Genomic DNA, 14,868 nt, shown 5'->3' on the forward strand with positions numbered 1-14,868 from the left:
ATAATGTTTGTGCCCTATTCACAACAATTGTTGTTCACTGCTTTTTCAGGCCTTTCTTTCCAGTGCCATGCCACCTCTTTATGTAGCAGTTGAGAGGTTTGGTATGAATTTTGTTAGGTACGTTCTTCATTACATACCAATTAACCTCTCCGGTGCAGGTCTAGCCTCTGGTGTCTCCATCTCCGAGACAGCCTGTACATTGCTGGGGTCAGGTCTGATTCCGTCATAGAATGTGACCAAGGGATTCAACTTCATGGATGCCTATTTTGCTCTTCTCCTGTTTACTGTTGAACCTCAAGTTTATTTCTCTGGCTCTCTCCGGTTGTGTTTGTCCTTTGCATAAATTAGCAAATCCTCAATGTGGGTCACAACCATTCTCCTTGTTGAACCCAAAGTTATCTTCCTTTCACCAACAATTGTCTTAGTCCCCTGTTACGTTCGTTCTTGTCAGCAAATCATCAAAGTAGGTCACAAACCCTTCGATGTCCTCAAACCTCTGATATTCTCTTGTGAGACACCTGCTCCTGTGTCTATTTCACAAGGTAAACGTAAGTATATGTACCTTCCAAATGGCTTGCGAAAGATGGTTAGATATGTCACCAGATTGTTTTACACAGTCCTTACGGCTGTGTCATTTCTGCTACTGGTAGGTTTTCAATCCAGAATTCATCTTTCCTTTCAGTGTGCACGTTAGACTGCATTTGCCTGCAATGGGTTTGTTCCATAACCAGAGGGATTTCTCTTTGAATTTTTGATGTGGAATGAATGACTTATTTTCCTGGCCAGTATCTTTGTACTGCTGTGTCTATTTTTAATCTTATAGGATTCTCTTTTATGTCCTGTAATACATTCAATGCTTTTACATCCGTTTTGCTTGTGACTTATGCACTTATGTTTAAGTTTGTGCGGTCATCTGAATCACTGTCTTCTTGTAATTAATTTGTTCTGCTTTCGCTTACCTTTGCAAAGTGATTTGTTTTCTTGGAGTTTGTGCAGGACTTTCCACATGCAGTGCATTTTCTTCTTGGACGTGTTGGATCACAGTACACACAGTCTATCATGTTTTCCTATTCATCCGAGTCATTTTGTCTTTGAATTTGTCGTCCTTTGAAATGCCGTAGCATTCTTCTCTCTACCTTTCTGTTCAGACACAAGTGCTGCTTGGGCATTCTGGGTAAAAGCATGTACTGTAGCTGCCTTGCTCTCCTGTGCCTATGAAGCTGAGCATCTGTTGCTGCATGCATTCTCTAGCACAACACGCCATTACATTTCTCCAACGTTAGCTTGTCTTCTCTTAAATTTCCTGCAAGTGTCATTGATTATAATGCCCTCAATTATGCCATCCAGTAAATGTTCGAACTCACAGTTCTTGGACAGAATCTGGAAATCTGTTAAATTTGAACATCTCATCTGGCCTTTTTGTCCCGTTGTTGAAAATATGTCTTTCATATCAAGTTTTTATCCTCGGGGTGCAGTTGTCCTACAATTTGCTGACCCTAACCCACCTACCCCTATGATAATGCTATTTATGCGTATTGGTGCACCAAGTGCTCTAATGCACTTAATTAATACTAATGTTTATTATTTACCTTCATTGAAAATGTTGACCGAACAGCCAATCAGCTACAATAATGATGAGTAAGATGTAGGTCTATTTCTACTAATAGGGGTATCCTTTAGGCCTCTATGAATTAATGTTCACATACTTGGACAAGCACAACAAAAATACATCACACATTTGTCTGGGGTTTCTATATTTATTCTTAACATGTCCAAAAATCAACTATTGCAATAACCTTTATTTTAGCCGGGGCACCATTTCTATGCTGTTTATCCTCAGGATTGTTTGCGGTGAAGTGATAACTGAATAAAAAGGGGAAAAGAAAGTTACTTAATAAAATGCATACAATAACAGATAATCTTATAATTATTACACTATGTAAAGTTACTAAATTAGGAAAAACCTAAGTCATGTTTTCAGAGTGCTTTATTATTAGTATTAGAGCTAGTTGTAGTATAAAAGTAACTTGAGTGGAGAGGGTGAATGAACTGAAGACCATTAATAAAACTCTTAAAGCAGAAGGATCACAGGGAAAGCGTGGGATCCCTTTCTGAATTTGCAGTTAAAACTGAAATTGACGTTACTACAAAGTTGCCATGGGTCATTACCATGGAGAAAACATGCCGCTATTCTAACAGGGGATAACTCATACTTCAATATTCTCAAATCATATTGGACACATCATATTCTCAAATCATATTGCACGCATCAATGACATGTGCTGCACAACTCGTAAAACTTCCCTTCATACCTTTCTTCCTGTGTTTGAATAAAGTTAATTTGATTCGTAACCGCTTTAACCGCTTTGGGAATCGCTCAATCTGCTGGCTTGCCTGACCATCGCGGATTTTTTTGTAACTGATTTGTATTTTCACCTCTTGTGCTTGGGTCATTCAATGTTTAGAGTTAAAGATCTGGAGGCTCAGTGATGGGTTGACTTACTCTTCTTGCGCTGGAATCTGTGTCGCCTCCAGAATTGCATGTAGACCTTGGGCGAGGACTCTGTCTTCTCAATGACAGTAGCCTCTACCCTAACCAACTCCTTTCTACAGGAAACAATGGGAAAGGGTGGGGAGTTGGAATGGGGAGTGAAGAGTTAGACCTGAGCCCACTATGAAATAGGCAAACCACAATGTAATGCAATTTAAACAAATTTGAGTGACACCAAACTAGCTCAATGAATTGATTACATTTATTGGGTGTTTTAATGCATTCATTTGATTTTCCTTCTCTTGCTTTGGACTAGTTTGCTCCAATGTGTGGTTCTCTTTAGAGGACCAAACCAAAATTCATAAACTAAGCAATAGACACTGCTATTCTGGTTTAATAAACAAATCAATAAACAGCTCTATTAATGAAACATTTATGAAACATTTTGTGTGTGTGCAGTCGCCTCTCTGTGCCGACCAGTTGCTTGTTTAGGGGATCCTAGCAAGCGGACAGTGTAGAAGGCAGCAGAGAATTTAAACCCATGAAAGCTTTTCCGTAAATTGTCTTGAGTTGGTTAGCTTCAAAGTGGTTAATGTCAGCATTTTTTCACTATTTACTTTCTTTATTAAAAAAAGCTCAGTGGTTAATTTTACCGTTCTTGCCAAATTCCAGTTTCCATATTAAATAACATTATAAAAAAATATTTTAAAAAGCCTTAAAATAACTTTACTATCGTAGGATATTATTTTGGTGTTGAAACTCCAAAACAGGTTCCCGAAAAATCCAACAAAATAAAAATAGCTACGCATGTGCATTTTCGGAAGACAATGCATCTGATTGCATGAACTCGTAGTACTGCAATATTCCATGAGCTTGCCAACATCCTAAGCAAATACGGCAAGTTTCAAGTCCCTGGCCAACTTTGAAGCAAACTTGTGATTGATTGAATAAAGGGGCATATAGATTTTGTTTGATTGCGAGTAATAGCGCCACCTGTTGTCGATTTTCCATCTAAATGTACTTTACAACAAGAGCAACAACAATGACTGCTCCTACTATTTGTTGCTGTGTTACTTAGTGTTTGTTTGTCTGTTGAATCAATGGATTCATTCATTCAATTTAGCAATTGTCTTGTAAAGGTATCAGCATTGATTTGTTGGTTATCACTTGGGATAACATTTTAATAAAAATAAACAAAATTTCAAGCAAAGTCCACATTGTTGAAATTCTAATGCATTCAATTAATTAGACTCTGGGATATATTTACCTATATATCCCAGAAAAAGTATGTAGGATATCGCTGCATTAAAATGTAGACTATTTATCTGATAACTGTAGTGATAATTTATGTTTGATGATTGGCTGAAGTTTACCCACATTTTGGATCCTTGCAGCTCAATGGACACATTTGGCCTCTGGTCACATTTTTAAGACATTCGCCATCATCTTATTTGACCAATTAGAGCCTTGACCATCAACTGTCCCAAAGATGGTAACTGTCAAACCTGACATTCAGGCGAGGAACGGAGGAACCATTTTTGTGAATAGTGGTATTATAGAAAAACCCAAGACGTCAATATGGCTCATCTTCTGGCTTTCCACTCTGGGGTTGGTTCTAGACATGGGTTCGGAATTGTGTGTGATTAGGATTTACTTTTTAGGAGATAGGCCTGTTTGATATGGTTTATTCTGTATGAGATTGGGAATACATTAGAGTTGTACTGGTTTGAATTGGTCATTTGGCTAGGGAGATATAAAAAGAATGGGGGTTGGACTTGAACCAGCGACCCCATGGTCATGAGTCCGACGCAATGCCACTACACTACATGGACATGAAGGACATTTGAGTATAATTTTTTAAAAACTCTTCCGTACGTGGAGGAATGGTGAGCTTGGTTTGTTCGGTAATATGGCTTTGGTATGCCATAAAAACTGGTTTAGCGGAAGTTTACATTTCAAAACTTGACATTTGTGTATTTCCTTAAGGCCCAGCCGGCGTTTTACAGGCCGCGGTTCAGAGAGAAGTTCAAACAAATGTTTTTTTCCACATATAGGCCCACAGTCACCTAGTACATGTGTAACAAGTATCAGCTTTTAGCACTTTCGGCACCTCAGCAGTTTATGTGTGGTTGTTTGGACTTATAGCCATTGCATTAACTTGACCAAATGGTCTAGTGGTTCATCATGAAAAATGGTGCATGCATATTGAACCTTCCTAGTTGTAATGGCATCCTGTTGAAATGCTGAACATCCAGGCCTTGTTGTAGCGCCACCTATGTGTTATTCTGACCCATCTTTTGATTCCCTTACTCTTTTTAGAAGTTCTACAAGCTTGCAAATCTTTTGTACTTTTGACATCAGTAGAATCAACAGGGGGTTTAGGGGGGCGGGCTTGCAAGGGGTGGAATATGACGTAGGGTCGAGGTTCCCAAGAGGCGGGATAAGGACGGCCCCTGTCACTCGGGTGTGCTTAACTGAGAAAACCGGGAGTGGAAGGCCGGGACCCTATAATATTCAGCTAACTGTTGTCAATAATAATTGTTACGAGAGTAGCGTATGTGTGTGCGCGGGAATGACAGTGTGTGTGTGTGTGCACGAATGGACGAGCGAGGAGTAGCGTGTGTCAGTTTAGTGAAGTAATGAACAAGTCCAGTTGTGTCTGTGCAAACGTGTACTGTAAAGTTAGTGAAACAAAGAATAAAGTACCCAGCCTGTCAATAATCAGCAGCCGCTCATTCCGACCATATTCCGACCTATAAGCAGACCCACTGCTGGTCAAAATGAAGGGTGTTACCCCCCCAGAGAACATCGACCCTGCAGGGAATGTCTCCCCTGTGCTCCTCGACTACGGTCTGGGACATGACAGCAGCAAAGGGGTAACATAAAAATAAACACAAACATGTATTGTAATTTATTGTATGATGTGTACTTTTAGGGTTACGATAAGACCTACCATTTAGCGTTATCATAGTGGGAGCGGGGCACTGAAATTATATAGGCTACATTATCGGGGCTATTTTTCATGATATCGGACTTAGCAGAATGACGTAATCATTTTGATGCACCCCTAAATAATGCTGACAAATACAATAGGGTTCATATGTTTTTCGTAGCACCCCTTATAAAATAAATAAATAATAACAATAATAAAACTGGCAAAAACATTAGGTGCCTGGCAACTTTGGTGCTTGACAACTAATAAAAAGCAATAACAGTATAATAATTGTAACCAGACAAAAGTGTGCCTTTCTCTGAAACCAAACCAACAAAATGTATGTTCTGAGTCTCACTGAAAGGAATTCTGATGTATTTAAAATGTTAGAGCATTTCCTACATATTGTAACATTTCAAATTGTGAAATATTATTTTCTTTTCAGCAATAGGAGTTTGGAAGTTACCCAATAATTGGCCGCCCGATGAGCGTAAAGTTTTCTCCTCCAACCATCAGAACCTGGAAAAGGAAAAACATTCAAACTTTACATTCAAACACTGCAATCGAACAGCTAAGAAAATAATTTATAATATATGTTATTTTAAATAACTGGTCTTTTAAACACTTATTATTTTGTTTGAATTTCTCCAATACACAACATTTAGTTTGCGATTTGATAACAATATTTTGAAAAAACTGTAAAACAATCCCATGAGCCCTTTATTTCCATTCTTTATGAAAATGTAAACAAGATCTGTAATAGTAACATGGTATAGAGACTAATCATCTCATAAAAGGCAAATTAAAATGAATGACCATGAATAAAGTATGAAAAAGTCCCAATATTCAAAATGCAAACATCTTATACACAAGAGACTAATGAACAATAGCTTGTCACAGAGCTATGGTCTTAGGCCAAATCGCAAGCCTAAAAGACAGACAAGTTATTTTCAGGAACATTCGAAGGCCTTTGGGTGCTAACCACTTTCCCTGATGTTGAAAAAGCCCTTTCACTTCGAAAAAAGTAGCAGAGATGACGCTTTGCCTCTTTAGATTGTCCGTCTCTTGTCAGTTAACCTGTTGCCATTTTGCATTTCAACAAGAAATCCAAAATGCTTCTACTTCTACTAAGTGATTTAGTAGAAGTAGCAATGTCTTCTATGCCAATCTCAAATGAACGCATCAATGTTGCCTGGCTGCAACATACAGTCATCGAGACATTGTTGACCTGCTAGTCTGAACTCTGAGTGCCATCGTCTGTTTAAACAAAGCAACGAAAAAAACGAGGACTAATGACACTCTTGCTGGTATTATTGGGCCCTATGATTTTCGCGATGCAGAAAATCCCAGACAGAATCACGGAATCTGGTATTAAAAATGGAATCACTGTAAACCGTGGAATATTGCAGAAGTTGCAAACCCTTCTCTAACCTTTCCTAACTCTATTGCAGTAACCAAAATTATTTAATAATTGTACGATTACAGACGAGTTGTCATAAATACAAAAGTCTGTTTTTAATGGCAGTGTTTTGGGAAGGGGGGACGTAGGATCTTCACCTCACAACTTTGAGAAACATGTCAAAGATGCCGAACAAGGAAAAGCTCTGTGTTACCAGAGCATGCCTCCTCAAACCACCAGCACTAGAACTAGCGATACGCATGTTACCGACGGGAATCTATTAAGGACTTTGTGGCTGCGCCCCGTCTGCCGTTCCCTTAGAAAAAATAAAAAAGCTTATTTCCAGTGAAGAATTGCAAACAGGGGGTAGAGTTACGCGATAATAAGAGCAGCCTCCGACATACTCACCGGCCCCTTGTGTTTGACCAACAGATGACTGTTCTACTGACGATCGTTCTAAACATCTTCATATCTGAGCTGTCCGCATTATTTATTATTATCATTATTATACCTAAACGACAAACTATCGTTGTGAAATAGCAGCACCTGTCTGCCTCTCCATCCAGCTCACTATCGGTTCATAGTTCCAAATGCAATGCAAATAGTGCAATGTTGTGTGCATCATTAAAATTGTACTGTTATGTATCTTTGTTGCCGTTTTATTAATTCACAAAATTATCAGATGAGAAAATTAGCAAAAATTTGCAGAAATCATAAAACACAGAATTGTGGCAATAAAATACTGAAAAAACAGAATTTTGGGGAAAAAATAAACGGAATTTGGAAAACAAAAAAATTTCATAGGGCTCTAATTTATTGGATTTATCTTCATGTGTTATTTTTAAGGGGTGGATGACTATGGCTATAGCAAACCATTTTTTCATCTTAATGACAAAGACATTGGAATGGAATGTATAAGTCTCAGTGGTTGTGTGACTGTGTGCATGGACGAAAACGGTAATCCCCCTGGGGTTAGATAAAGTGAATTTGTATAGCATGTTGTGAAAGAGACTGGGCTTCACACCTTCTCCATTCTGATCCGGTCTCCGCACCCCGCTGCTACATGGTTCTCAATCAAGATGAGGTCCTCGTTGGTTACCTTCCACTGGCGACTGGCAAAATGGACCACTGCGAAAAGACGCCCGTACTCCTCATTGGTAATAAGACTGTTGACCTTCTGTACCACAGCTGGAAAGAAAAGACATGAATAGATCAGGGTTACTGATTGGATTGCCTAATATTTCCAGCAATCTATATAATATTATGATTTGGCAGTATATCATTAAATATGCTTTCTTGCAAAGTGGTGCATAAGGCTTAATGGAACAATTTGTGTAATTGACACCATTAAAGAGCACCTATTACGCTAAACACTAGGGACGCCGGTAGCAATTCACTTGTTCAAATTTCCGGGATTTATCTACGTAGAACAATCCAGATTTTCCATGTATGGTAATGCTGCAACATGCTCTTCCGGAAGGAAACCAATCACAACGGAGTGGGGTTGGCAGGAGGGGGGCGATAAGGACAAGGCCGAGTGTTGACAGAGAATGCTGAAAGCGCCCAGATGAGGGGAAGAGTTTCCCGAAAATCTACATAGTTTTTTGTGCTGTGATTCGTGTCAGGTTGCTCTATAGGAGTCATTAATAAGAAATTAAGAGCAGAAAAGTAGCATAATAGGAGATCTTTAAGCAAATTTCCCCTATCTGTATGGAAAGTTTCCAGTGGCCAGCTCCTTCTGAAGCAGCTGTGTAATTTACAGAATAATGTTAGCATATTACCATATTTTTCCATAATTTACCGAGCTCCCCACACATTGTAGCATTATACTATACGTGTCCAGGAAGCCTAACCCTCTCTCGGTAGTGATTATCAAAATCAACGGCTGTCCAGAATGAGCTCTACACATTGACACACACAAACACTGTTGAGCTATACTATAAGAGTCTGAGAGTCTGACTTGAACTTGTGCTACCAAGTTGTGTGTGAGATGGGAAGGGGCTGGACATAATGCGGGGGTGCAGCTGGACCTAGGAGGTCACCCATTGGCTCTGCAGTGAGCAGCCTCTCAGTTTATCTTCTTTTTAAAAGAGGCAAACAAATAAATTCCAGAGCTTTTTTTAAAATCACGGTTTTGAGGTTCAGCCATTTCTCAAACTGTATGAAAGTAAAAATGCACAAAAAATAATTGAACAGAAACAGAATCGACGAAATTACATTATAAACACCACTGGCAGCTAGTGTTGCTTTTGTCAACGAACATTATGACTAGAATATCGTCGTCAACAAACCTTTATCACGTGAGGAAAACAAGACGAGACGCAACGTAAATGCTGGTCATGTGACAATAACTGTAATTAAATACATAATGCAATATTGTTTGTAAGAATAAAAACTAGACTAAATGTGTTTTACAAAAAAAACTCAAACATTTTGGTTGACCAAAACTAGTCGAGAAAAATTGTTTATTTTATTTATTTCTGGGGCTGTATCAGGTAACGTTACTTTCTGAATCCCAGCTCGTCGCGGCATTATTTAGATTCAGAAGACGCAGCTGTGGTGGTAGCATTAATGAAAACTTAAGGGCCTGTCCACACTAATCCGGGTAAATATAAAAACGTACATTCGCAATGAAAACGATCTCCGTCCACACTATGGTTTTCATATCGTTTACGGAATGTTTTGCATCCACGTTCCACACTGAAATGATTTTGATAAACAGTTGTTCTCATGGTAACGCAACCCCCGCCACGCCTCTCTGTTTAGATTACAGGCGCGCGATAAGCTAATTAATCATTTTCACTCACAAGCAAAAATATGGCTCTAACCAATAGTAAAAAGGCGAGTTTTTTTTTTTTTTAGAAACGCTGCTCGAAGTACGTTTTGAACTAGCGTCTTTGCGTTGTTTCCCCATCGCTTAAGCACAGCAAGTACAGTGCTCGCCTTCGGCGTTGGAGTAACGATTGAGTTGCAACTTGTAACTGATGATACATAGTACAATGCACAGAGAAATCATCATTTCCATTTCACCTGCCATTTTGGTTTAGATGAACGCCATCGTATCTGAAAGCCTCCGTCTACCCTGACCACACTACAACGCAAACCCAGCGTTTTCACATTTATCCTTCTCAGCGATCGCTTTTAAAAAGCAGTTTTCAGTGTCGGAATTCGTTCTAATGTGGACGGAACATGTTCGGTTGGTAAAATAAATACGTTGTAAATTCATAGAGTGTCTCCCTCTTGAGTCTATAAGGTAACAATAATATAATAGTAAGATTTCCTTGCTTGAATTGTGAAATGGGTTTGGCAAAAATAAAATGTTAGTTTTGTCAATACTACTAGGTACTTATACTATATTGACTGAGTTAAATAAAATTGCATTACAAAAAAGCGACTAATACAATTTAATTAGACTAAAACTAGACTAAAATTGTCATGGATTATTCTGACTAAAATAAGACTAAAATTATCAGACTTTTAGTCGACTGAAACTTGAGTAGACTGAAAAGAGTATGAAGGTGACTAAAACTAATAAAAACTAAAGTGACAGCTTGACACAAAGACTAGACTAAAACTAAAATTAAAACAGGCCTCCAAAAACAACATTACTGGCAGCTTGAGTAAAGGTTTGAGAAAAGAGTAAGCATAGCATGGTTAATAAAGATATCAAACTTTCTGATCTCCCACCTGTGTTTTGCCTCTGCTCTTCCTCTGAACAGATGGACTTCACCTCTGGCCAGGGAGGGCTGGATAAAGACGTCAGGGGTACCAGACTGGAGAAAAAGCAGCACAAGCAGTGTATGTTTATGTTTTTCAGACAGATTACTTTTACATTGTATTTTGTCTCTGCAGTTACTATACCTGGATGGACCGCTGATTGAATGAGAACTTCGGTGACTTGTAAAGGAAGGGAACAGGAGACCTTTAAAAAAATAAAGATTCCTCTGCATGAGAATTAGCTTTACAAAATACAGGTACCGTTGAGTTGTGGTTAACCCTAACCCTATGAGGTAGCAAAAGAGTGCAACAGTTACCGCCCCCTTTCTGAACAGCTCTGGTTCCAGAACAAGAATTCATTTTTTCCATTGACTTTTCATCCATATATAAGAGTTTTAAGCCTTAAACCTAGCCAATTATCCCACAAATTATTTGTGACCATAAAACATTTTATTCTGAGCAACATTTTTGGGGAAAACTGTGCACATTACGAGTGAAGGAACTACTCATCCCATGTCATCGACATGGGGTTATCGACATGGTACAGATGCGAAGCATGGTAATGGTAATCGATGGCTTGATGGTTTATTCCTGAATCCTCAGACGACAACCTTCCGAGTTGCACGTTTGACGTCACTTCTGGTCTCGGAGCATTCATAGCATTCCTGTTCGTCTTTGTGATTGTTGCATGAAATTGGCTAGTCGTTGTTTATTGTTAGCTACATTAGCCTCTTAAACAAACCAGCCCGAAAGAAAACACAACCCTACAATGTATTGCAAGCACAGCAAGACCGTGCAAGTTATAAATTGGTGACTGTAATAAAGTAGCAATGTAATCATGTGTGTAAGAGCATTTAAAATCGACGGTAAAATGACCTACGTAGTACAATACAAAAAAGAAAATCTCTTCACGGGGCCAGCCATTTTGTTGAGAGCGTCATCACTGCTCTCGGCCTACTCAGATTTTCGAAAAAAATCGAAAGAAATTCATTCCCTTGTTATTCCCAAGTATTAACGATCTCCTTTTGCTTTCTAATCTATGAATAATAATCTAATATACAAATATTGATTAGATAATATTTGTGGCTTTAGATTGATGGCTAACTTGAGCTAATAAACGTTAGCGGGGGGGGGCTTTCATCAATATAGGATTAGTTTTGTAGGTGATAATTACTTAAACATATGTGAAAATAAAAATATATGTGTAACCGAGCGTTTTATTGTTGCCTATACTTGGGTAATGTATAAAGGAAGAATCGGTTGACTCCATTCACTGAACGGGGCGATCCACTTTAATTCCAGCTCTCACAACAGAGTCAAAACAGCGACCCACACGCAGACATTTCCGTTCTGCTCCTTCAGAATAACAGTCCCTTAGAGAACTGGGTTACATATGCATTATTCAGTGCTTTTAACCTGTTTCCAATGGCTTTGTTTGTGCGAAAGAACGGGCTGCGTTTAATGAAATCAAAACCAAAACGGATTTAGCCTTCATTTTATGTCCATGATTGAGCCCTGTTGATAAACAATCCTTCCGGGTTTTGTCCGTTGGCTCGTGTCGATACGTCATCTGTAAGCGCAGGACCCCGAGTCAATCTGGCAGCCGAGTCGATCTGGTACCCACACCTGTTTGTTTACATGATGTTGGCGCATCTGTCTGCGTCACACAAATACCCGGCGCATTTACTGACGCAAATGACGTTTAGAAATGTTCAGCGTAGTGTCCAAATTCTCATTTGTTCGTTCCATATATAATACACTATATCATGAACACTATATAGGGAATAGTGAGTGAGTGAATAGGGAACGATTTCGAACACAGCTCATGACTTTCGCAGGGGCGGTAAACGTTTCCATGGTACACAAGCGAGCTCCAACAATCAAAGACGCGTTACAATTTAGGATTGTGGGTAGTGTAGTGCTTTTAAATGACATCGCGAATAAAACATGTTTTTCTGAAAACTTGTGTTTAACTTATGGCTTCTACAAGAGCACACACCATCGTTTCGCAATCTCTAAGCAAGTATAAATTTGATGGTTAAGATATAATGGCTTTTAATCAAAAACCTCCATGCTGAATGTGAATGGGATTTTCCCTTCCGGAACCACAGTGTTGCGCTCTATAGCTGTAACGTTAATTGGTTTGTTTATCGCCATTAAATACAATAAGATAAGACCTATATATTCATGAATGGTGCAGTACATGGAGGGATTTGTTACTTAAAGGGCTCGTAATGCGAACGTCGTTTCGCTTGCGGCTATGGTGGCAACAACATTATATTATTGTGGGTGGCAAGTGAAACCAGTTCATGATAAGCACCGACCACGCCAGAGTTCTTGTAGAACCTAAACAACCGCTCATCGTACTGTTCACAATTATTTAAGTCAATAAGTAACTTGAAGAATGTAATATCCATTATATTTGGGCAACTTCGGAGGAGGGGCAGTCAATTTAAATTATAATAAACTCCAGGCTTTGGTAAGCATACTACCAAAGTAACCCAGCAGAAATAGTTTAATGTTTTACCTGTCTGTTTTAATGAAGAAATCCTTCGAGGGTCTAGTCGTAATCTCCAAATGTTTGCCAGGAGCTCTGCACAGCAAACCTTCAAAGTCAACGCCATCTTGCAAAAGCTGGTGTAACCGTTTTGATGGGCCAGGACACCGCAAATGAGAACGAAACATACACAATACGCATTTACTCATAATGTCCACAGTAAATCATTATTTTGTGCGTTTCTCAAATACCTTTTTTATCGCCTGCATGGTTCGAACCATTATATTTGGTAAAGCTTTTAATGACTACATAGATACATTGTCAATGGGCAGCAGGGTTGTGTGTAACACCCAACACTTCCGTTTCTTCAAAGGTTGTCTGACAGTCAGACAGATTCAATTAAAAACATACCCTGTAGTCCCGTATCTAAACTGCATGTTTTCTTGTATAAATTGGATAATTTTCCCAGCAATCCTTAAAGGTAGGGTAGGTGATTGTGACAAATCGGATAGAGTGAGCTTGATTTTGAAGGTATCCATCCGAAAAAATGTATGAATATGTATTTTGCACATTCTGTACATGGTCTTTATAGTTCTAATACTTAATATGAAATGAAAATGGGACCTATGAGATCGAATAATATGAATGGGTTTCAATGGAAAGAAAGTAATTATTTTCTGGTCCCATTTTTTATATGCCCTGGATTACACATACGTTGTTTGTGGATTTAAATGATAATTTTTCATGCAAAGAAAACTAAAAAAATTCGCGAAGAAGTTTGATAATGTTAGGTTTTGTGTGAGGCCGCTTTGTGAACTACAGCTCTTCGCTGTTCTCGATGCGAATGATGTCCGTCACCACCCGCACTTGGAACTCTGGTACAGACATGGCGATCTCTCACGTCACCGCTTTTTTCCAAGGGGAGGATAACAGCATCGAAAGAAGTGAAAACCATTATAAGTCGGGGCATGTGGAGAGTTTCAGTTATGCTGATGGGGAGATTGTCGGTCTTGTCCACGCCAGTCGCAGGGAGCGTGACGTCACATACGAGACGTGTAGTCTTTCTCATTGTGTTTCCTCTATAGCCTTTAACTGAACAATTTCACAATAAACGGTCAAACTCTTGGCATGAAAAATTATCATTTAAATCCACAAACAAAATGTGTAATCTTGGGCATATAAAGAGGGGGACCAGAAAATAATAACCTTCTCTCCATTGAAACCCATTCATATTTTTCGATCTCATAGGTCCCATGGGCTCTACCGGAAGGGGCGTGACTTCGCTTCTCTATAGTTGAGCGCTGCACGCAGCACTCACCTAATGAATAGATAGCATTTTTGGCTCTTATAATGATGGTATAATAAGGTAAACGGTTAAAAAGATGTGCTTTTATCTTGGAAAACAGCCACGTAACAAAAATAAGTGTCTGGTTGCAGACTCATTGGGGAGTGGAGCTCCACTGTAGAACGGAAATACATCACCTCTGTTTGAATAAGGAAGTAAGTTGTATGAACCACGTGAAACAATAAGGCCGCGTTTCCACCAGCGGGTGAGCTTCGGCCCAGCACGCCTTGGGCCCAGTAGTGAAGGTGCGGTTTGGCGCAGCTCAGTTACAGCTCGCTATCCCACCGCCGACAGTACCCTTATGGTACGGCGGGGTCAGGGGCGTAGGAATGAGTTTAACATTGGGGGGGACACATATCGGAAACCTGACAGATCCGGTATCATTTTGAGGTGGGACAAATGCGCCTGTCTCCGATATTGGAGGGGACACGTCCCCTCCGTCCCCCCCGGTTCCTACGCCCTTGGGCGGGGTTTAAGCCGGATGGCG

The 14,868-nt window shown here is 39.4% G+C and overlaps 1 protein-coding gene across 1 annotated transcript; it reads right to left on the reverse strand.

Moving 5' to 3' along the window:
- Window positions 1-1,737: 1,737 nt before the first annotated feature.
- On the reverse strand, window positions 1,738-13,398 carry mrpl21 (mitochondrial ribosomal protein L21). The gene is made up of 8 exons (XM_079736581.1): window positions 13,288-13,398; window positions 13,067-13,173; window positions 10,684-10,744; window positions 10,510-10,595; window positions 7,847-8,010; window positions 5,890-5,942; window positions 2,504-2,607; window positions 1,738-1,863 (listed from the first exon to the last, which is right to left on the reverse strand). Exons 2-8 carry the CDS (start codon window positions 13,161-13,163, stop codon window positions 1,799-1,801), a joined length of 630 nt encoding a protein of 209 aa, XP_079592707.1. The 5' UTR covers window positions 13,164-13,173; window positions 13,288-13,398; the 3' UTR covers window positions 1,738-1,798.
- Between the last annotated feature and the right edge of the window lie 1,470 nt (window positions 13,399-14,868).

Source organism: Pollachius pollachius (genome assembly GCF_949987615.1).
Source record: "Pollachius pollachius genome assembly, chromosome: 5".
In the NCBI taxonomy this organism is placed as follows: domain Eukaryota; kingdom Metazoa; phylum Chordata; class Actinopteri; order Gadiformes; family Gadidae; genus Pollachius; species Pollachius pollachius.

Excerpts from the sequence above, each read along its gene's own strand:
- mrpl21 (XM_079736581.1), bottom strand. The coding sequence starts at position 13,163 with ATGGCGTTGACTTTGAAGGTTTGCTGTGCAGAGCTCCTGGCAAACATT. Across the intron at positions 10,745-13,066 it reads TTCTTCATTAAAACAGACAG|GTCTCCTGTTCCCTTCCTTT; the intron begins GTAAAACATTAA and ends ATTTTTTTAAAG. Across the intron at positions 8,011-10,509 it reads AGAGCAGAGGCAAAACACAG|CTGTGGTACAGAAGGTCAAC; the intron begins GTGGGAGATCAG and ends TTTTCTTTCCAG.